General features: G+C 40.6%; 1 protein-coding gene across 1 annotated transcript in view; it reads left to right on the forward strand.

The window, feature by feature from the left end:
- The window catches only part of ELOVL7 (ELOVL fatty acid elongase 7), a 34,841-nt gene extending 11,852 nt beyond the window's left edge, over positions 1-22,989 (forward strand). The window contains exons 2-8 of the mRNA XM_063456911.1: positions 4,459-4,542; positions 7,120-7,310; positions 8,254-8,334; positions 9,160-9,216; positions 10,769-10,874; positions 12,462-12,598; positions 22,247-22,989. Coding sequence (XP_063312981.1) covers positions 4,479-4,542; positions 7,120-7,310; positions 8,254-8,334; positions 9,160-9,216; positions 10,769-10,874; positions 12,462-12,598; positions 22,247-22,456 — 846 coding nt within the window. The 5' untranslated portion in view covers positions 4,459-4,478 and the 3' untranslated portion in view covers positions 22,457-22,989. The remainder of the gene's footprint in view (positions 1-4,458; positions 4,543-7,119; positions 7,311-8,253; positions 8,335-9,159; positions 9,217-10,768; positions 10,875-12,461; positions 12,599-22,246) is intronic.
- The last annotated feature ends 1,941 nt before the right edge of the window (positions 22,990-24,930 follow it).

Genomic DNA, 24,930 nt, shown 5'->3' on the forward strand with positions numbered 1-24,930 from the left:
CAGTCTACACTTGTTCATATACTAATATAGAGCCTTTTACTTCAGACAGGGGTGCACACTATTGCTAAGCATATTTTTTCTTAAACTGTGACCAAATTGCTTACTTACAAGAAAATGTTTGAATTAGATGATATTTTAATTATGCCATATTAATGCTCTCATGTGTAGACTAAATTGTTAACTTTTATACACTTCTAGACTAATACACTGACAATTTGCATGTTTTCTATTACCTCCCTATGTTTAAGCTTTCTGCGAAAAGCTAGTTCTATGTTTTAAGTAACAAAAAGTGCAGCACATCTTGACAAAGCTTGTATTAAACACTGCACGTCTAAAATAAAGAATTTAAAAAAAAAAAGAAAGCACAGGACGACTGATGGAGGAGCAGACCTGACTATCGTGCTCCCTCGCGGTTTCCACAATTCCCAGCACAGCAACATCATAGAATAATCACTACTCTATGATGGGGCTGGCTGGGAATTGTGGGAACCACGAGGGAGCATGGTAGTCAGGTCTGCTCCTCAATCAGTCGTCCTGTGCTTTCTGACAGCTGCACTGCTGTCAGTATTGGTGTGTGCCGGTGGCCTGGCTAGGCAGGACTCCCACTCTATGTGAGGGAAGAATTGGAGTTCTGTGCAGCCCCCAGGTGCCGTGGCCCACCAGGAAATTTCATGGTATCATGGTGGGCAAGTCTGGCCCTGCCCCCTCGCTATTCTTGCTTCATATGCCCCTCTTGTGCTCGTGTTGGCATTATAGGGGAGGAGAGATAAAAACTAGGGAACTAAAGATTGATTGGCACAAATAGGAAAGGATTTGTGTATTTTCTTCCTTCACTCTGTTATGGGAATGTGTTCAGATCAATCACTTACCATTGCAATGAGATTGCTTAATAAACCTTGAAGATAAATTGTCGTTGTTACTTCGTTAAGCTAAAGTTGTTTTGGTGCATAGAGTTTCCCTTTAATGACAGGTGAGGCCTGGTCTACAGTGCACATTGGTACAAGTTCACAATCCTAATGGAGTTTGAAATGTAAACATGACATCTGTGCAAGTTAAACATCGTAAAATAATATCTTCACAAGATCAGGAACACAAGTAAAGCATCCTTCCTGATCAACAACATATTTATATTAAATAGGCATTATTTGGCTGCTTTGACCTCTGTCAGGCTAAGTGTATTATTCTTATACTTGGTGTAAAGGGCACCTGAAGTACAATTGTCTTTTGGCATCCACCAAAGAATGACCCATTGACACTTTGGCCACCCTGGTATGTCTGCACATCTACACTCACTATACCTTAACCCCTTAAGGACACATGACATGTGTGACATGTCATGATTCCCTTTTATTCCAGAAGTTTGGTCATTAAGGGGTTAATGTGTCTCTCCAGCCCCGCTCACATCATCTTGTTTTACTTCAATACAGTTCAATGTTTAGTGAATACACAACTATGAGAAAATGCTTGTCCACAATTAACTTCAATGTATTACCTTCCTGATTTTATTGCAGATTATTGTACCTTTTGTTAATCATTATAGTAATAAACCCTTGCTGTAATAAGTCAGGCCTATTACTCCCAGCTGTAAAACACTGTGACGGATTTACACTGTGACATACCCCAGTAACTAGCCAGGAGAAATAAAGGGGGGACATTTATTGTTCGTGCTGTTTGTGTTTTAAAAATTAAAATAATAATATAAATGCTTCTTTTTAACAATCAGTAAGGGTTGGTTACTTAAAGTTATTGACACATCATAAGTTACAGAATATGAGTCTGATTTTATTACGAGAGAAAAGGAATAAAAGAGACTTATAAGTATTAATTCACTAAAGTCCAGTTTGGCATAAAGTACAGCACAAGAGATACATTTTATGTAGGGGGGAAAAAACAGTACAGTGAGCTGTAATCATTATTGAATGTCCCCCCCCCCCCCCCCCCCCCTCTCATTTTTGAACAGTTTGATTTCTTACCTGTGGTAACGGGTTGCCGCCACTTCCACTACAAATTTACATTACCTTTCCTGAGCTAAGGCCTGGATAGTGAATCACTCCTGTCATCTGTCAGAGAAAAGACATTCATAGAATGGGTATAACTGACAAGTAGTTGACATACAACATTTTAAGAGACAAGAGGTTAACAAGGTCCTGCTCAAATGAGCTTACAATCTATGAAATGTAGTCAAACTATATGCTGATTGAAGTCTCCAATAACAAACTGGAATGGTATTTGTGTTGCCTATTGAAGTTCATTGAAGAAGCCACATGTAATGCAGCATGCTTCACAGGTTTCAGTCTCCAGTGCATTCTGAGAGTTATTATTTATATAGCACCAGCAAATTCCGTAGTGCTCTACAATGGTTCCATGCAGTATATAGCAGGCAGGCTATAGCACTGCATTCACAAAGAATGCAATAGAATGTAAAGTATGCTGTTGTGGGAAGACTGCTATAAGAAGAATGTGGTGTCTGTCAAGAGTGCCACTGTTCTTCAAACTGCTATACCTCCTGTGTTCCTCTTCAAACCTGACCTCTGGACCACCAACAGCCTCCGGGTCTGTTTTAGTGCATACTGTCAGCAATAATCATGATAACCATGTTGTTTAGGGATGCATGCAGGCACTCCTTATTGATGATTTTAAAATCACTCCACCTTGAAAACCTGTTCTATAAAGTACTTTCCAGGAAAAAAAGAAAAGTTATACAGTTACAGTTGTGATCAAAAGTTTGCATGCCCGGCAGAAATTGTGAGATTTGGCATTGCTTTTGAAAATGACTGAAAAATATGAAAATTTAAAAATATGACTGAAAAATTCTTGTTAGAGGATAGTGATCATATGAAGCCATTTATTATCAAATAGTTGTTTGGCTCCATTTTAAATCAGAATGATATCAGAAATCGCCTAAATGGCCCTGATCAAAACTTTACATACCGTTAAATGTTAAAAAGATTTCAGCCACAACTGCCAGAAGAATTGTTTGGGATACGAAGATAAACCCACAGGTAACCTCAGGAGAAATACAGGCTGCTCTGGGAAAAGACTGTGTGGTTGTTAGGAGCATAAGGAGCACAATACGACGATACTTGAACAAAAATTAGCTGCATGGTCCAGTTGCAAGAAAAAAGCCTTTACTGTGCCAATGCCACAAAAAAGCCTGGTTACAATATGCCCGACAACAACTTGACACAACTCACAGCTTCTGGCACCCTGTAATTTGTAGTGATGAGGCCAAAATAGAGCTTTATGGTCAAAACCATAAGCACTATGATTGGAGAGGGGTCAACAAGGCCTATAGTGAAAAGCATACCATCCCCACTGTGAAGCATGGTGGTGGCTCACTGATGTTTTGGAGGGGTGTGAGCTCTAAAGGTACGGGGAATCTTGCGAGAATTGATGGAAAGATGAATGCAGCATGTTTTCAGAAAATACTAGCAGACAATTTGCATACTTCTGCATGAAGGATGCGCATGGGACGCTCTTGAAATTTCCAGCATGACAATGACTCTAAGCACAAGGCCAAGTTGACCCTCCAGTGGTTACAACAGAAAAAGGTGAAGGTTCTGGAGTGGCCATCAGTCTCCTGACCTTAATATCATCGACATGATGACCAAAGACTTTGCTAGACCTGGAGGCATTGTGCCAAAACGAATGGGCAGCTATATTACCTGCATTGAATTGGGGGCATCATAGACCACAATTACAAAAGACTGCAAGCTGTCATTGATGCTAAAGGGGGCAATACACATTATTAAGAACTAAGGGTATGCAGACTTTTTAACAGGGGTAATTTCAGTTTTTTATCTGTTGACATATTTTGTTTTATGATTGTGCCATTCTGTTATAATCTACAGTTGAATATGAATCCTATGAGAGGTAAAATAAATGTGTTTTGCCTGCTCACTCATGTTTTCTTTAAAAATGGTACATATATTACCAATTCTCCAATGATTTGCAAACTATTGAGCACAATTGTGTATAGGTTAAAAAGTTTAACCTTTATCACATCTGTATGTGCTGTTGATGCAAAAAAAACAAAAAAAAAACAGTTTGATGCACTATGCAATTTTACAACAAACTAGGGGGGAAAATCCTCCTCAATCTCAAAACAGCAATCGAATAACTCCCAGCTGTTACCTCACATATTAAACATTTTATTCCTGAATGTTAGTTTTTTTGCAAGTATTCAACCAATATATATATGTATCATCATCATAAGTAGCAAACAGTTTTTGTTGTGTTTTTGTTTTTGTTTAATATATAAAGCTAATTGTGACTTCTACCATGGTCTTCGGTAGAAAACTGATATAAGAGCTAATATTGCTTGAGTGCTTGCTTTTAGACAACTCATGGTCTGGACAATGCTTACTGCAGAAGAAGCAAATCCTGAGTATATCCAGAAAATGCATTTATTTATCAAAGAAAATCGTAGTGCAACTAAATTCAATTTTATTTTTGCAGAAGTCTAAACTCGGGGGACCATGGCCTTCAAGGATCTAACATCAAGAGCTGTAATCTTTTATGATGAATTGATTAAAGATGCAGGTAAGTAGTTGTTCAACTATAAAGCAATGTATGTATTTAGTTATCTGGGTTGAGACTTTGACCGAAAGGAAGGGGAAAATAAAAGACAAAGAATATTGATCGATAAATACATGAGTTATGTATGACTAACTGGCTTCTAAGCATAAGCCTTGCTCCATTGTACTGCATGAATACTGCATGGAAAGTTAGATTTGACTTGTACATAGCACGGGCTGCGTAATGCAAGAGTTTTCAGAGTGACTTGCTTACCTAAAAGCATGACCTCATAGAGGAAGGACCTGCTTAAAGGGTGGCATGGGTACTGGCACTGCTAGGATAGATCACTGGTTTCTTACCTTTTATTTAAATGAACACTCCGACCACTGTAGTTAACTGTAGTGGTTATGGTGATCGGAGTGACGTAGCCATTTTCCCCACTCCTCTCCCTATCCCCAAGTAGTACAACTGTTTTTCCCCTGGTTTAACTTCCTACCAGGAGTCCCTGTCTGCCTCTCATGTTCCAGTATGAGAGCCAGAAGCTCCTAAAAACTTTAGTTACCTCTCCTGAACTAGGTCCAGCAGAACGGGGTTGGTTCGTTGCCAGGATCGTCTGCTGATCGCTCTCAGCCAATGAGCTAAGCTCTGTACCACTGGGCAAATTCAACTTTCCATTTACTCAATGTATTTGTGTATCTTAATTAAATCTAAGACCGAAGTGACTTTCTGCCATCTCATTACCCTCTCCACCCATACATTAATTCCATTCCCATCTCCATATGTAAATTTCTGTATAATACATACCTTAAGTAGATGAAAGTCATGCTTAGGTGGATAATAACCTTGCTCAAAAAATGCCTCAAGAAGCGTAACTGTTTCTATGTACAGAATAAGTTAATGATTTCGGGTTCTAGCGTTTACCTATAGTAAAATGACTCGAGTCCAGGAGCAATGTCAAACCCAGACTTCAAATAATTTAGCCTTTTTCAGTCCTATCTGTTTAATTAAGCCAGTAGCTATTTGCTTTGTTTGGTAGAGTGCACAGTTTGTCTTAAAGGAACACTATAGGCACCCAGACCACTTCTTAGCTTAATGAGGTGGTCTGGGTGCCTGGTCCAGCTAGGGAGGATTAACCCTTTTTTTCTGTAAACATAGCAGTTTCGGAGAAACTGCTGTTTATAATAGGGTTAAAGGGAAACTCCAGTGCCAGGAAAACAATCCGTTTTCCTGGCACTGGAGGGTCCCTCTCCCTCCCATCCCCCAATCCCTCTCCCTCCCATCCCCCAATCCCCTTCAGTGACTTACCTGAGGCAGCGGCGATGTCCCTCGTCGCTGTCTCCGCCTCCGCGACGCTCCTCCTGTCCATTGCGTCGGCCGGTGGGCGAGACTGATCTCGCCCACCGGCCGAGGGGACCTAATGCGCATGCGCGGCAATGCCGCGCATGCACATTACGTCTCCCAATAGGAAAGCATTGAAAAATCATTTTCAATGCTTTCCTATGGGGTTTTGAGCGACGCTGGAGGTCCTCACACAGCGTGAGGCTGTCCAGCGACGCTCTAGCACAGGTTTCACAGGTGGAGTTAACCCTGCAAGGTAATTATTGCAGTTTATAAAAAACTGCAATAATTACACTTGCAGGGTTAAGAGTAGTGGGAGTTGGCACCCAGACCACTCCAAAGAGCAGAAGTGGTCTGGGTGCCTAGAGTGTCCCTTTAATCCAGCCTCTAGTGGCTGTCTCATTGACAGCCGCTAGAGGGCTTCCGCGCTTTTCACTGTGATTTTCACAGTGAGAATACGCCAGCATCCATAGTAAAGCATTGATAATGCTTTCCTATGGACTGACTGAATGCGCGCGTTGCTCTTGCCATGCATGCGCATTCAGCCGAGAGGAGGAGAAGAGGGAGGAGGAGGAGAGCTCCCCGCCCGGCGCTGGAGAATGAGGCCCGGCGGGAGGGGGACCCTGAGGGTGAGGGCATCCTCAGGGCACTATAGTGCCAGGAAAAAGAGTGTGTTTTCCTGGCACTATAGTGGTCCTTTAAAGAGGAACTGACATCTCTCTGGAGATTACACCATTGAATAAAAATCCCCTGTAATTTGTATTAACCTTTTTCCTATCTGATGCTCCGTTCTCCTTTAAGTGTATATTAAATATTTAGCAAACTATATCGTAACCAGACAAGGCACAGCTAAGGCAAACCAAGCAAATGAAAAGGAGAAATAGAAACATTGTTTAATTTCTCATCTTCTCTATATCTTTTATCTATGTTGTTTGGCAGATGAAAACAACAGCGTTTATAACAAGGATTGAACGGGATTAAGATAGTCACTTAGTTGCAGAAATCCCTATTTTTTTTTTTTTTTTTAACACCTCACAAATATATTTGTTAAATATAGGAGATAAGTAAGCATACTAATAAAAATAAAAATACAAAAATCAACCACATCCTGTTGGATGACCGTTCGTTCCCCTTTAAATTTCCTATAATCCATAAGAGAGGTTGTGTTTTTATTTTTATTTCTTTTCTTTTCCTTCCCTTGCACTTTTCTCTCTAAACCACTTCATCATCTCACCTTTTTTTTTTTTTTTTTTTCCCCTCTAGATCCTCGAGTGGAAGATTGGCCACTCATGTCTTCGCCAATCCTACAAACTGTTATCATTGGGGCCTATATTTATTTTGTTACATCACTGGGTCCAAGGCTCATGGAGAACAGAAAACCGTTTGTCTTGAAAGAGCTAATGGCACTTTATAACTTTGTTATGGTTGCCTTCTCCTTGTACATGTGCTATGAAGTGAGTTCATTTTTTATTTGTTTCTTAAGAAATGTTTGTACTATGAAAAATGAAAGTTTCTCTTGGTTTTAAAAATGTCCCGATGACCATAAAAAAGCCTGTGTTCTTAAGAGTTGGACCAGCAAATACAATTAAAACCAATTTGTGTTATGGACTGATTGGACATTTCAATAGTGCAGGTTCTAACTGTGGTTTCTGTTAAAGTATTTGTAGGTAAAAATATTTTTTGGGGAAAAAAATAAATACATTTAAAGTTATCCAAACCGTATAATTTTTTATAACCTCAAAAATTGATATTACGGCACTGTAACTATTGATGAGAATTTTTTTAGGATTTAATTTATCCGCGATAGGGCAAATGTATCCATTTTGTGGTTTAAGACCATAAAGGGTGACTGCTGAAAAAGGATTGATCATAAGAGAAGCATGTCAAATGTAGGTTTTACCTAAGCAACTTTATTCTTGGAGAAACTTGAGAATGGGGATAATAGTTTGGACATTATTATTATTATTTACAAAGAGCTTACATATTCTGTGGTGTTGTACAATGGTGGACTAATAAAACAAGCAGTTGCAACCAGACAAGTAGAAAAGCCTAAGATGCTGAGAGTCCTTCTCCAACAAGGTTATGTTTCGAAGATAATATCCTCGCACGTCATCAATTTACCCCAGATGAGACACTGGACTCCATTTTGCTTCTTAGCTATAGTTTCATTGATGTCAGACAGTGGAGTATAGACAAGCTAGCTGTGTGGCAAGATGAGACTGATGAGGGCTGCAGTCGGCTATATATTCACAAATTTAAATGAGCATTTACATTATTATATAATACATTAAACATAATTTATTTTTTACTATATTTTTATTCCAGTTTAGAAAAAAAAAACGAAAACTTCAAAGGCACTTTCAACTAACTTTACAGTGAATGTTAACTCTCTTGCAGTTCCTTATGTCTGGCTGGGCTACAGGTTACTCATTTCGGTGTGACATTGTTGACTATTCTAGGTCACCTCAAGCTGTAAGGGTAAGTAATTTCACTTCTGCAAGATTTATGATAAGACCTCGCCGCTCATTCAAACACTTTAACTTCAGCAAACGTAGTAATCGCAGTGAGAACAAACTGAAGATTTTGAATGCCCTCGCCTATTTCATTTTTGTGGTTAAGTTTTTTTTGTTAGTGTGAAACCTCCCAAGCGTCCCTAGGAGGGACAGTCCCGGATTTTGGCCCAAATCCTTTTGTCCTAAAGCAACAACACTCCCAGTAATGTGTATTTTAAATGACAAATAATTGTGTTTAGAAATCGGTCTGCATAAAGAAGATGCATTGTTAATCTTGCTGAATAGATTTTAGTTTCATAAATTCACATAAAATTTCTCAGAATAGCCCTGTTCCTGACCATACCTCGGTACACACACTGAGAATTAAAGTGTCACTCTTTGTCCATATGAAGTTTTGAGTTTTGGTGTGCATCTCCCGGTCTTTTAGTAAAAGTACTGCAAAACAGACATTTATTATTTTATTATTAGACTCTTCTGGTTGGCCAAGGGTCTCTATTTCACAGAGGAAGGCAGTGACACCACAGCAAACAGTATAGTGTGGGTAGTCTCCTTGAGCCTTGTTCTAAACATCGGGGAAGAACTGATAAATCTGGGCCCTGTCTCACAGGTTATAAACCATTGAGTCATAACAATTTGTAATTTGTCATAGGTACTTCTCTTTTCGAGATTTGCTTACAGCTTCTTGAACTGACATTGAATTGACTGCATGCAGTTGTGTGGTCCAGCAATTAATGAACAATTTAACTCTTGGTATAGGTTATAATTAATGTAATTGTTATCTTTCCTGTAGATGGCATGGACATGTTGGCTGTTCTATTTCTCAAAGTTCATTGAATTATTAGACACTGTAAGTATCCATCCTGCATATTCCTGTGAAATTATTTAACATTTTGATAAAACGTAACTATTTTATCACTTCTATTTCACTGGTGATACACAAAATTGCTACCTCTGCCCATGACAGGTGTGGGGCCATCCACAGAAAGAGCGTATCAGTATGGCATGATTGCATGCCAGGTTGACAATCTCATGGCTGTAGTTACTCACTCTGCAAACTGTGCAGACGGTGCTGCAGAACAAGAGGGTCACAAATTGAATGTTCTGTGCGGTTTCCCTTTGAGGAATAAAAGTGGTTGAGGTGCTATATATCTCCACCTAACTTGCTTAGTTATCTAAAATCGCTAAAGGTGTTTTTTTTTGTTTTTTGTTTTCTTCTGTCATAACTAGTAAAACCATTTACTTACATAGACTGGGTTAAATTGGAACCTAAATTGTGTTTGCCAAGTCATTGTTACTGTATTGGACCTTTGAGTAATATGTCACTATGTCTAACAAATTTATACCCCACTCTTCTATATATAACTGCTAGATTTTCCTTGCTTTCCGTGACACCGAACACTTGTTCATGCTGATAAATAGTACATGAAGTGCTACACAGCAGTATGTAGAATTCATGGGCTACAAGAGGGAATCATTTACTCAAACAGGGCATTTGCTTTCAGCTCTATGTTTGACTAGGTGGATTTTTTAATTTTTTTACTGTAGTAAATGAATTCTACATTCTAATGAGTAGCACTTTTCATGGGCTGCCTATAATTATGAAACCATGCATATCTATAGTGAATCTGGCATCCCTGCCCATAATATACAAGGCATAGTCTTTGATCCATGCTATTTGGGACAATCCTGGGAATCCTCAAAGTTAATTTATCATAATAGAGAGAGTCTGGCCAAATTACTACTGTCCTAATGTTCTCATTACATGGAGCAATGCACATTCACCATGTATCAAGTTCATTTCTTTTGCAAAAGTCTTATAATGGTGAGATAATGTTATAATGAAGAAATGCTGATAAGATTTTTATTTTAGAGAAAATATAGCGCTAAAAAAAAAAAGCTTTTACTTTGGAACTGCACTCGGTTATTTGTTTGCCCTTTTATCGTTGGTACAATTAACCTTCACTTGTTTAAAATATTCCAATGGTAAAATCCCATTTCAAACAGTCATGGAATCAGTACTACCCACATGTTGTAATTCATCCAAATACTGCACAAAAACACACAAAAAAAACCGAAAACATTTTTATATTGAATTCATTCAAAGAGACATTTGTGACATGGTTCAAAAATATATTCAGTTCTAAGCTCTGGTATGTATGGATTGTTACACTAGTTCATTAATATTCACTCCTCTTACTCCTCGTAACTAGACAGCAAACTATAAACGCATGGTACTTTCTGGGCATAATACATATTCTCAAAAAGCCTGGTCTAGATATGAAAGGTTTTTTTTTTTTTCTCAATCTTTCTTTTTATATCAAAATAATGAATGAAAAGAATTGGAAAATGGAGAAACGTGTATATATATATATTTTTTTTTTCTTCTTTTTTTTTAATAGATATTTTTTGTATTGCGCAAAAAGAATAGTCAAATTACGTTTTTGCACGTGTTTCATCACTCAATCATGCCATGGACCTGGTGGTTTGGAATAAAGTTTGCAGCAGGTAATCCAGTCTAACTGCCTCTCTTGATCTTTTTTTTTTTTCTATTTTTTTTTTATTTTATTTTATTTTTTATCTAGCAACACACTACAAGGAATGGGGAAATTGTAGGGCGCAAAGAGTGTAGTAATGTGTCCCAAGTATTTAGACCGCCCCTTGTCTCACAACACACATTTTGTTTTTGTTTTTTGGTTTTTTAAATGTGATTCTTGAGGACGTTAAAAAAATAAATAAAACCCTGCCATATATGAAAGGTGATATTTCTACTGTTTATCAAGGCAAAAGCAGGTGTTATTCTGGAACAAACTACTAAATAATGAGTAATCACCATAGAAACCAACTGAATGTCTTAACATGGCACTCAATGCAGCAAGTGTTTTACACGGATAAATTGTTAGACAATTTGAACCTGATACAGCCATTTTGTATGCTAGGAAGCCATATTTAAAGTTATACCACTTTAAGAACATTAATAAACACAAATAAGTTTCCAAGTTAAAATATTAAATATGTTCACTTATGCTGAATCACATTTAGCTGAGGGACATCCTCATATAACTTCAAATAAACTTCTTGTTCCCCTTTGTACCCATCTGCCACAACATTTGACTACAGTGTTTTATGATATCAAGGCTTCCTCTTCCTGTTTTTTGTTACACTCTACATCCAGGAAGAGGATTGTGGATTTGTAGTCCAGCAACAATTCTACTTCGTGTTAAGTTTTGCAAAAAACAAAATCGCCATCCAGTGGTGGAATAATGTAGAGAGGACCCTGGTGCAAGAATTGTTTTTTGGATCACCCTCAAGTGCAAGGGTGGCCAAAAGATAGCTTCTCAACTGTTGTACAACAGCGGGGGATATATTGTTGCATTGTTCTCTTTGTGAGCTGATTGTGTTTTTAAATGTAAGCATGTTTTTGTATGGAGTATGTGTGTGAAAATGTAGGCATATATTTGTGTGTAGTGTTGGCATTTAAATGCAAGTGTGCACTAGTGCGTAGTTTTGGTGTTTGAATGAAAGTGTGTGTTTATATTTCAATGTTGATTTTTTGGATGCTCTGATATATTTGTGTCTAGTGTTGGTGTTTGGATGCTAAGAAGTATGGACATATACACTACACAAACGTACACATACCACCACATACAAGTCATAAATAAGATAGTTTTAGCCACCCTCCTGTTTCCTTACCATTTGGGTGCAGGAGTGTGGCATTCCTGTGGTCCAATGGGATCTGACTGCTGGCTGAGGCTGATGGGGGCTCTATCCTTTCTCTTTCCTATTCCTCCTAACCCATCAGGCTCTCTAGAATTTGTTTGGACATTACTGTGAGAGTGGCCTGGTTGTACTGTTACAGGGTCATGGCACCCAATCGGGCACCTTATCAGAGATGACCATCTGGTGGCTCTAACCGTGAGGGCCACCCAATGGGTCCACTCCAGCTTATAAGCCCAGGGCAGCCACATCGACTGTACTACTGGTGGCTATACTGCTGCAGATATCTGAACACCAGTGGTGGTGACACACATATGTTTTGTGCCTCCAGTAAAATGATACTCTAGTTATTTTGTGACATTTTTCTCTCCTATTCAGGTGGACTGGGCACATTCCATGCATTGGTGAACAGTACCGTTCATGTGATAATGTACACGTATTATGGGTTGTCTGCAATGGGGCCAGCATACCAGAAATACCTGTGGTGGAAAAAGTACATGACCTCTATACAACTTGTAAGTGTGGGAGACAATTTTATTTATTTATTTCTGAATCTTTTTTTTAATTATGAGACAAAGGTCAATTTTGCGGGCAACTAAATAGCACATGGAACTGTTGCAGGAGGCTAAGTCCTGAACTTTGAGCTTAAGTTAGTGGGTGTGGCCTGGTTATGCACACATGGCCTTTCATTCCAACGTAGGCATTTTTTTTTTTTAATGATCTAGTTATCCTTGTTAAAAAAACAGGGAAAAAAATAAATTATTTAAACATACCAGAAGTCCTTATCACACCACTGAATAGCGGCTACAGAAGCTACGTCAACCACTGTTTTACTAACTGAGTATGGTGAGGAAAAATACTTAAATCCAACATTGTGTACATGGCTGAAATTGATATTGCTAATGTGGCAGCCAGAATTTCCACTATAGCAGTTCCAGTGAACAGAGGTTGGGTTGCGAGTGCCTTAGATCGGATGCCCACGATTTTGTTAAAGCAACTCAAATGTTTGATCAAGAACTGCAGCCTAATGATATAATAACCACTAAATAGGCATATATTCTTTTTTTATTATTATTTTTTTTTTATAAATCACATAATAACATTATGTGCCTATATAAGTCAACTCTTGTACATAAGCAATTTGAAGAAAACAAATAACATTTAACAAATAACATATCCCTGCTATAGTTCGAGGAGAGAAGAGAGGCCTAGTCTTTAACATACTAAAAAAAAAAAAAAGTTTAAAAATAGAAGTATCAGGAGGTTGAATTCTCTTACAAAGGTGGATTCGACCATTGTATCATTCATATTCGTTTGATCCACTGCTCAAATTCATCTTGATTCGATCTATCTATACCCAGCTCCATCTTAATCTGGAAAACTAACTGCTTCTTAATAGTTTATATAGACATATATTCCTTGTGTTGCCTTCACTACTTTTTTCAAAGGGATACTTTAAGTATGAAAACAACTTTAGCTTAATAAAGCAGTTTGTGTGTATAGCTCATACCTCTGATATCTTACTGCTCAATTACCTGCTATTTAGGATTTCAATCACTCTCCCCATGCCTGCTAAAAATAAATCAAAAAAATAAAAAATTTCATCAGGTGTTGATTTACTTTGGAAGTTATCTCCTGCTCTGCAAATCAGAAGTTAATGAATGTTGATATTCAACTCATTACGCTAATTCCATACAACTAACATTAAAAAACATTGCTCTTATAGAATACCAATGCAGATTCTCTCGGTCTATTCAAACATACCTGCATAAGATCTTTTCACCAGCTATTGTAAATGCTTGCTTTACCCCTTCACCAACATTCCATCTACTTTCTCTTCTAGCAACTTTGAATTTGTTCCAACACCTCAAACATTTTCACCTTTGCACCATTTCCCTACATGTTACCTTCTTTGTTCTGTCCAATTACATGATTTTGCTATCACATGATGACGAAAAGTCATGATTTTATAACAAGACACGGAGGCGAGTATTGCATATCCCTTTCTTTACTGTCCACTAGCAGCAAAGAATACAAAACAGTAAGAAAAGATGGGATACATAGTAATAGGCCACTCCAATACCGAGTCCCAGTATAATAGTCAGCACCTTCCTTCATACTTACTCTTTCTTTGGCGATGCGACCACATTAAAAAACAAAACAAAAACATTTAACAGTAACCAAGGAATCAGTCCAACCGCACAAAAACTGCCTGGAAATTCAGTTGGAGTCCAACCAGGTAACAATCCAACAAACTGTGACAAATCCAACACCGGAAACGGGAATCGCCAAGGTAGAGGATTCCATTAGCCGATAATCAGTCGGAGTCCATCAAACAAGTCCAAATTAGGCTGTGAAAACATAAACAGGAGCCACACGGTTATTTCATTATTTTATAAGGTATAGACTGACCCCTCTTATCAGAAAATCATGAAACCCAGGAACATCACAAAATTCAAAATATATACTGGTCATCAATCCTAGTGTAATCAAAACCCCATTTACCTTACTACCAACTTTATCCAAGCATAAACATACCAGGGAGCAATGGCGTACATGCAGGGTTCGTGGCTGTGACCGTGCCCCGCCCCCCAGGGGGCCCGGCCGCTCTGCGACCCGGTATGTATGCCAGCTGGCCATCTCAGGCCCCCCCGAGGCTGGCCCTGGTATCACCGGGCTGGCGGGCGCGCGAGGGAGCACTGTCCCGTGAGTGCTTCCTCTTCAGCTCCCTCGCGCACCGCACTGATGCCGGAGCTGGAAGATGACGTCACTCAGGGGACAGTGCTCCCTCGCGCGTGCGTCCGCAAAACTGGCCGCCGGGCAGCCCCACTGGACCCCAGGGAATCCCCTCAGCACTCCCAAAGGTAGGGAGGCTTGGGGATGTAATTTTTTTTTTAAAAGTGTGTGTGATTGTGTGTTAGTGTTACTGTGTTTGTGTCTGTTAGCTAGTGTCTATGCGTCTGTTCGTGAGAGTGTGTGTGTTACCTTTCTCCAGCGCCGGACTCCCTTGGCGCTGGGGATCTCTCCGCCCCGATCCGCCTCTCGGCTGCGAATGCGCATGCGTGGCAAGAGCCGCGCGCGCATTCAAACCGCTAATAGGAAAGCATTACTCAATTTTCACAGTGAGAATCGCGGAAGCTCCTCTAGCGGCTGTCGATGAGACAACCACTAGAGGCTGGATTAACCCTCAGTGAAACATTGCAGTTTCTCTGAAATTATGTTTTCAGCTGCAGGGTTAAAACTAGAGGGACTTGGCACCCAGACCACTTCAATGAGCTGATGTGATCTGGGTGTCTGTAGTGGTCCTTTAAGTGTATGTGTATCTGCATGCACTGGCGTGAATACCGCGGTCGCAGCCTTGCGACCAGGTGCCCGCCGCCATGTGTTGCGGCCCCAGCCCGTGCAGAGTAAGCTCGTGGGGTGGGGGGGGGGGGAACGGATCAGTTTTCGCACCGGGGCACCATGGGTTGTGTGTACGCCACTGCCAGGGAGGGAAGCTTTAGACCAAGTCAGAATTGTATCTAGGATGGGACAATACTCGCCTTTAATAAAATCATGCCTTTTCGTCATGTAATGGCAAAATCGTGTAATTTTATAACAAGACACGGAGGCTAATATATTGCAAGTTCATAGCTGACTGACCAGCGTAGAAAAAACATGAGTCACTGGTCAAAAATAAAATTCACGGAAAGATTTCCGAGACCAGTCTGCCATCCTCATCAGGTCCTCCAACCGTGCTCCCGAGGTCCTCATTGACTAGGCCGAAGTACCCTGGACAGAATGGGCTCCAAACACCAAAATGTCAACACCTGCCTGTTGCAAAACCCATGGCAAATCCATTTTGCATCCGAATAAGGACACACCATGTACAGTTAGTATCTGTTTATATCAGAGTCTGACATAGAAGTAGCAGTTAATCATAATAAGTAACAGCAAAGAGAGGCAGTAAAGGAGAGATACAGCCCCCAAGAATATTCACAAACACTGGCCAAATATTAGTTTTTTGCTTTTTTCACACAAAAACAAATATAATGCTAACTTTGGCCAATGTTTGTGACTAAGTGGCTACTAAAAAAGACTGGACACACCCCACTTGCAATACCTTGGGTTGTCTGCTTTTGCAAATGGAATGCCAACATGGGGGTAATTCTCATTCATGGGCTACCATACGGTCTCAAAGGTAACCTTACTAATCTGGCAAATTTCAATGTGAAAAAACTGAAAAATGGAATGTGCGATCTTTGACCCTGTAACTTTCCAAAACCCCATAAAACCTGTTAATTATGGGGTACTGTTGTACTTGTGAGACATTGCAGCTCCCTCGCGGGCTGTCTACTGATGCCGGGAGCCGGAATATGTCATATTCCGGCTCCCGCAGAATCAGCAAACGGCGCGCGAGGGAGCAGAGCAGAAAGGTTAGAGCTCCCTCGCCACCTCTCACTAGAACGCTGCCGCCCGCCGGGGGTCCAGAAGGTGACCTGGCAGGAGGGAGAGCTTCCCTCCTGCCGGTCACTGAAATCTGGCGCCCCCAGAGCCGGTGTGCCCTAAGGCGGCCGCCTGTGCCGCCTTATGGACGCGCCTGCCCTGATGCCCCTGCAGCCTCACTGCTCAATCCTCTGACATTTCGGAGTTAAATCCCTTTGTTTATGAACCCTAGTCTCACCTCCCTGCATGTGACTTGCACAGCCTTCCATAAACACTTCCTGTAAAGAGAGCCCTATTTAGGCTTTCTTTATTGCAAGTTCTATTTAATTAAGATTTTCTTATCCCCTGCTATATTAATAGCTTGCTAGACCCTGCAAGAGCCTCCTGTATGTGATTAAAGTTCAATTTAGACATTGAGATACAATTATTTAAGGTAAATTACATCTGTTTGAAAGTTAAACCAGTTTTTTTTTTGCAGGCTCTGTCAATCATAGCCAGGGGAGGTGTGGCTAGGGCTGCATAAACAGAAACAAAGTGATTTAACTCCTAAATGACAGTGAATTGAGCAGTGAAATTGCAGGGGAATGATCTATACACTAAAACTGCTTTATTTAGCTAAAGTAATTTAGGAGACTATAGTGTTCCTTTAAAAAAAAAAGGGGGGGGGGGGCGGCTTATCTAAATATGGTGCATTTTTGGGCAGTACCGCCAAAAGGGGCTGAAGTGTTAGAATCGCTACACAGAAGTGACTATCCAGCTTGTTGTATATTGTAGCTGATACGTAAGCATCAAATGCTTCAAAGTACTGCCAAATCGTTAAATTACCGAAGTTATAGGAGTTTGTTAAATACCAATATCCGGTCACACAGTCGCTGGCTGTCACTAACCTGTTGGTGATTCCAAAAACCCCTATCTCCTGATGCTACTGTAAGGCAGTCTGCTAGGTCGATACCCAAAGCCCCTATCTCCTGCAGCTGCTTCAAGGCAGCCTGCCTAGTAAACCCCACTTCCACGTCAAATAAAACAACCTCTTGCAGACTAACTCTCCCAGAACTTAAAATCAAATGTAGAACATCGGCATCAAAAGCGCTCGACGCACATTTTGGCGTAAGGATACGCCTTTGTCAAGAGCTTCTTGTGTGGTTTGTGTTTCTTGTCAACTATAATTTAAATCCTCCCACAATAGTTATCTAGTCTTAATTCCATGACTCGGAGTGCTTTTAACCATTCATCACGGTTTTGATTATAACAATTATGACCATAGTGCCGATTTCATATGCTGCCGAGTATCATCCATAAAGGATCGCCCATCGGGACAACCCTTATTGGAATAACAGCCCATTTTTCTGCTACAGCAGTTTTACACCTGTCTCCTTTTTCTATACGTTTGCAATGCACACAGACAAACTTCCACTCATTCTGGTCTTACAAAAGGTTCCCTCTGCTCAATTATAAAAGTCCAGTAACCCCCAGGCGAACAGAAGTTCCCTTTGCTAAACACACAGCTTAGGTATCACCCCAAATGTTAAAAGTTTTCCTACTGCTAACACAATGATAGCCCAGATGTGCACTGTCCTCCTAAACCTGCAAAGGTCTGAGAAATTTGAGAAAATTTACCAAGAAAGTACTACCAACCCTCCAGCACACACGAACCAACCAAACGAACCAACACTACAAACAGCTGCTGTATTTAACATCTACACATATCAACATCAATCTTTTAACATTAATCTTATGTCAATAAACAAAGGCTCACGATCGATCGTGTCACCCAGAATTACAAGCAGTTAACCCCTTACCCAGAGACTCTCTCTTTAAACAAAAGGTGTCTTATGTCTCCTAAAACTGTGGATTACATTGAGTGTCTCTGAGGCCCAGGTGTTACCACTCGAGCTGATTCCGGAATGTTGCGATCCAACTCTCTGACACCACCTGTTAATGATCGATGGGCTGCATACAAAGCTAGACCACACTAGGCACACTTAGAGACTTTGTTTAATGAAAGAGTTACACTAAAAGCAGTTCAGTGGAGAAATGTATTTCTGATTTGGAGTGGTCCCAGCCACAACTTCTATGCTAGTTACAAATTATTACAAAACCATAGTTAATAAAGATAATGCAAATTAAAACTAACAACTCGTTAGTACATCCTTAATATTGGAGCATAAAATTACTAATTTATGCTTTGCAATATAATAAAACAGAGCCTTTCCTGGGCATTTGCACTGACACACATGCAGATACCAATACAGATACACATGCTGACATATGCAGATAAACACACACATACTGACACCCACAGATGTGCTGAAATGCAGACGCGCACACAGATGCACTGAAATACAGACATTCAGATGTACACTAACATACACACAGATATAGACACATTCAGATACACACACACACACGCACAGACATACAGATACACATACTGACACAGATACAAAGACCTACAGATACACACATACAGATACACTGACAGACACACAGATACAAACACTACATACATACTGACACCCAAAACACACACCTTTTGGGTGGCTTCTGCTAGCTGGGGCTGCTGGAAGTTGAAGGCCCTTGCAGCTTGGTATGTTACAGCTGGGAGGTAGTGACCATCTCTGTCTCACTTCCTCCCAGCACTCTGTTAAAGTTAGAAGGGGCTCGGTCATGCTATTTAAGTGCTGCAGCGCACGACCGACAACACTGCAAATTCACTATGTTTGCCGCAAAATATGTAAGAAAACTGCACAGTTAGTTTAGCCAGCAAAGACCTTTGTGAAGGTAAACCTAATATAATTTCTGCATTAGTTTCTATGCTGTGACCCCTGTCCAAGCTTTATTTATTTTATTTTTTTGGTCTAATAACACTAATATAAACTCCAATTTTTTCCAAATTATCCATGCAAACTCCATGAACTTCATCTGCCACCCCCACCATATTAATAGAAGTCTATACATATCTTGAAGCCAACCTCCCTTGCTCAATGGCAAGCCCTTGATCCAGTTCATGTTATTCTATTATTATAGTCTAATTCATCCCAATTGCCTGATTACCTCTGTCTTAATTTCTTACTTAGTCCACATATTCACATGTAGAATTAATTCCTAGCAAAACTCAACAGTACAGTAACTTCTTAGACAGATTGAAGTGTTCAAGTCTGAGAAAAGGCCCAGAGACTGGAACTAGGAGACATTTCTCCCAAACATGACCCGGCACTTGGGAAATCATTAAAGGGACACTATAGTCACTCAGACCACTTCAGCTCAATGAAGTGGTCTGGGTGCCAGGTCCCTCCGGTTTTAACTCTTCAGATGCAAACATAGCAGTTTCAGAGAAACTGTTTTACATTTGGGGTTAAGCCAGCCTCTAGTGGCTGTCTTCCGCACCTCCATTGCACAGAGCGTCCATAGGAAAGCATTGAGAAATGCTTTCCTATGGACACAGGGCCGGCGCGTCAAAGGTGGCCGCCTTAGGGCGCACCGGCTCTGGGGGCGCCATATTTCAGTGACCGGCAGGAGGGAAGCGCTCCCTCCTGCCAGGTCACCTTCTGGACCTCCGGCGGGCGGCAGTGTTCTAATGAGAGGCGGCGAGGGAGCTCTAACTTGTCTGCTCTGCTCCCTCGCGCGCCGGTTGCTGATTCTGCGGGAGCCGGAATATGACGTCATATTCCGGCTCCCGGCATCAGTAGACGGCCCGCGAGGGAGCAGAGCTGACAGGTTAGAGCTCCCTCGCTGCCTCTCATTAGAACGCTGCCGCCCGCCGCACTGAAGCCCCACTGGACCCCAGGGACAGATCCACGCCAGCTCTCCAGGTAGGGAGGCTGGGTGGATATTATTAATAATTTGTGTGTGTCTGAAAGTGTATGTGTGAGTGTGTGTATGTGTTTGTCTGTGAGTGTCTGTGTATGTGTTTGTCTGTGAGTGTCTGTGTATGTGTGTGTCTGTGTGTGTGTATGTGTTTGCCTGTGAGTGTGTGTGTGTGTGTTTGCATGTGAGTGTCTGTGTGTGTGTGTTTGCCTGTGAGTGTCTGTCTGTGTGTGTATGTGTTTGTCTGTGAGTGTGTGTCTGTGTGTGTATGTGTTTGCCTGTGAGTGTGTGTCTGTGTGTGTATGTGTTTGTGTGTGTGTGTTTGCCTGTGAGTGTGTGTCTGTGTGTATGTGTTTGCCTGTGAGTGTGTGTCTGTGTGTATGTGTTTGCCTGTGAGTGTTTGCCTGTGAGTGTGTGTGTGTGTGTTTGCCTGTGAGTGTGTGTGTGTGTGTTTGTCTCTGTGTGTGTCTGTGTGTGTGTTTGTCTCTGAGTGTGTCTGTGTGTGTGTTTGTCTCTGAGTGTGTGTCTGTGTGTGTGTTTGTCTCTGAGTGTGTGTCTGTGTGTGTGTTTGTCTCTGAGTGTGTGTCTGTGTGTGTGTTTGTCTCTGAGTGTGTGTCTGTGTGTGTATGTGTCTGTATGTGTTTGTCTGTGAGTGTGTATGTGTTTGTCTGTGAGTGTGTGTCTGTAAGTGTGTGTGTGTTTATGCATTAGTGAGTGTGTTTGTCTGTGAATGATTGTATGAATGTGTGTGTCTGTATGAGTGTTTTGTCAGTGTGAATGTGTCTATCAGTGTGTGTTTGTGAGTGTCTGTCAAATCAGTGAGAGTATGTTTGTGATTGAGTGTGTGTCTGTCAATGAATGAGTGTGTGTCAGATCAGTGAGTCTGTGTCTGTCAGTGACGTGTGTGTGGCTGTTAGTGTGTATACACCACTGAGTGTAGCGGAGCGGAGCGCAGTACAGGAGCTTCTGTTTCCTGTACCCGGCCAGACTGACAGGAAGTGCTCACTGAGAGAGCACTTCCTGTCAGTCCAGCAGGTACAGAAAACTGAAGCTCCTGTAGAGGATCTGCTCCGCAACGCTACAAGACGGGAAGGAGGCACACCAGGAAGGGGAGTGTGACCGCTAAGAGGGTGGGGGGTGCACCAAGGGACAGAGAGGGGAGAGAAACACCAAGGGACAGGGAAAAGAGGGGAGAGGAACACTAAGGGACAGGGTAGAGGGAGGGGCTGGTTAGGAGGCACATAGGTGAAGATGTTAATTTTAGAGGGGGGGCGGAAAAATGCATCTTCGCCTATGTACCCAAAATTCCTTGCACCGGCCCTGTATGGACACTTTGAATGCGCGCGCGGCACTTGCCGCGCATGCACATTCTGCTCCGCTGACGTCGGCAGTTGGAGCTGACGGGTCGTGGAGGGCACCCGCAGGGCACTATAGTGTCAGGGAAACTGCTTTGTTTTCCTGACACTATAGTGATCCTTTAATACTTTAAACGATTCAAAGTGCGAGGTGCTTAATTAGTGATACTTAAGTGCGATAAAGTTTCAGCAGCATACACAGAGTGCAAAATATTAACCAGTCTTAGTGTCACGCTGGAAACCTAATAAAATTCATCAACCTTAAAGTGCATAAAATGCAATAATCTTAATGCATCACTCATAGTGAAAAAGAAAATATTTTTGAAATAATAGTTTTAATAATACTCTTCACTATTATCCCATAACAGCAAAAAATGCATAGTGCATACTGTTTATCCTAGAAGAAATTCAGTATATGCCTACTAATTGGTGCAAAATAGTGTTCGCCTATTAAGATTTTACTGATTCTTCTGAATGTATAGCATATGAAGCGTTAAAACAAAGTTGTAATTGGGTTGAAATGGAATTATTATTTTTCTGAATTATTATTATAACCTTTTGTTTCCTTTGCTTCAGACGCAGTTCCTGATGGTCACATTTCACATCAGTCAGTTCTTTTTTATGAAGGACTGTCCATACCAATTTCCAATTTTTCTGTATGTAATATGGCTGTATGGATTAATTTTCCTGGTCCTCTTCCTCAATTTTTGGTTCCATGCTTATGTCAAAGGACAAAGATTACCAAAAGCAGTTCAAAATGGAGACCTCAAGAAGAAACCTCATTGACCTCAGCAAAAGAAAGTCCTTGCAGTACCAAACATATGAACTTGATAAACAAGAATACACATGCTAGCAATAAACTGGAACTTTTTTTTTTTTTACATTTGTTTTCCCTTGACAATGGGAATAAACAACTGAGAACCTAGATCTCTACTATAAATTATTTGGGATTGTATGCTGATAATGTAAGGATTTTTTTCTCTCCACAAATGTACATATATTTAATTGGAAGAAAATGTTTGTATATCACATGTAAACGCTGAATGGCAATCAAGGTGTGCATGAAAAGTACTCTTAGTTTGACCTCCTTTATCTGCTATGCAACAATTGTTCTGATGATTGAACTACTGAGGAATTATGTTTAATACTGACTCCAATCTACCAAGAATGACTGTCTTCTTCTAGGACACGACATGTTTTTTTGTAATGATGTGACCTTTTGCCTTTGATACAATGAAGCACAATGAATACAAATCGGTATTAAACTCCTGATTTTGTGCCAAATTAAAAAAGAAAAAAAAAACATGCAAAAAAAACGTGTCTATTCATTACTTTTCACTGATGGAATTAATAATTAACAATTTTGAGAGCTGCTAACTCTTTGCTTTAAAATACAATTTTGAATTCCAGATATTCTCAAGAACCTTCAATTGCAGGGATTTTCTACAGTCACATCTGTCCGTAAGTTGATTCTTTAGCTGCATCCTTCTGCTTTTTGGAAGATGCTGTGTATCTTGCATCTTTTCCTTAGATGGGCCCATCTATTGGGCCCATCTATTTATTTATATATCAAATTCTGTAACCATGATACAAAATTGGAGAGTGTATTTATTGTGAGATAAGATAATCAAAAGATTATCTGTCAGCCACATTCATCTTATTGCATTATGTGGCATACTTGTTTAGAACATTTGGGACACTATGCAGTTCATTATTCAGGGTAAGCATATGGGTCTCTCAGTTATCTCCCAAAGTTGTAGTCGCCCACGCTTCATGATTTAGTTAAAGGGACACCATAGTCACCACAACAACTACAGCTTATTGAATTTGTTCTGGTGAGCAGAATCATTACCTTCAGGACTTTTGCTGTAAACACTGTCTTTTCAGAGAAAATGCAGTGTTTACATTACAGCCTAGTGATAACTGGACACTCCTGAGATGGCTGTTAGAGATCCTTCCTGGGTCATGGCTGCCTAAAATGCATCCAAATATTCAGTGTCTCCTCCCTCTGCATGCAGACACTGAACTTTCCTCATAGAGATTCATTGATTCAATTCATCTCTATGAGGAGATGTTGATTGGCCAGGGCTGTGTTTGATTCATGCTGGCTCTGCCCCTGATCTGCCTCCTTGTCCGTCTCAGCCAATCCAATGGGGAAGCACTGTGATTGCATCAGGCTAGCACTTCTGATGATGTCAGCAGACAGCTTGTTTTTCTGAGTCAAACAGCATGCAGAGTCACAGCTTCAGGCTTGAATACAGTAAGATTTTGCAATAATTATAGAGGCATGAGGGGCCCGGGGTGGCTAGATGGTGGTTTTAACACTATAGGATGAGGAATACATGTTTGTGTTCCTGGCCCTATAGTGATCATTTAACCCCTTAAGGGCCAAACTTCTGGAATAAAAGGGAATCATGACATGTCACACATGTCATGTGTCCTTAAGGGGTTAAAGGGAGACTGTAAGCACTATATCAGCTTCATCTTGTTGAAGTGGTAATAGCGTCTGCAGTCCCCAGGCACTGTCCTTCCATTTAGTGTTAAACTGTTTTTACTGCTAAATCTGAATCTCCAGAAGCCTATCCCCTCTGTTTTGCTTTGGATTATGAGAAAGCACTAGCCTGAGCATCAGTGGGTGGTCGTGATTGGTTGAGAGTGTTAGATGACTTTCAGCCTATCACAGCCATCATTGCTGGTATGAATTTGTATGGCTAGAAGGAAGTATGTAATCTATGCCTTAGCCATACATCCAGTGGGGTTGGGCTTTTAATGGCCAGGGACTCTTATCTAGTGGTAAGCAGCCAGAAAATTGTTTAATATTGAAAGGAGGAACAATGTCAGGCTACTCAAAAAGCTATAATTCAATTAAATGAAATTGTTATAGTGCCTACAGTATCCATTATTTAAGGACATGCCCACCCCGTGGTATAATAGGAGCAGGGTGTAAAGGTGTTGAGTAAGATCTCAGCTAGGATTAAAGGAACATTATAAAGTTAGGAATACAAATCTGTATTTGTAAAATTAGTGTTCTTGTCCCTAATAGATTGAGACCCTCCCCCACGTTTTGGCATTTAAACAGGTTAAAAAAACAAAACATTTTTACTTAACCTGACCAAGCCCCTCCCTCGGCGCTGCTGTCATCACGTCCCCAGATGATGGGCCGAATGGTTCTCAGCTGACGTCACATTCTATGTTTCTATGTTTCTTAGTCTGTTGAATCATTTCCGCCTATTAGTGTCCCTTTGTCTTTAAATGGACTT

The sequence above is a fragment of the Pelobates fuscus genome, chromosome 5, assembly GCF_036172605.1.
Source record: "Pelobates fuscus isolate aPelFus1 chromosome 5, aPelFus1.pri, whole genome shotgun sequence".
NCBI lineage: Eukaryota > Metazoa > Chordata > Amphibia > Anura > Pelobatidae > Pelobates > Pelobates fuscus.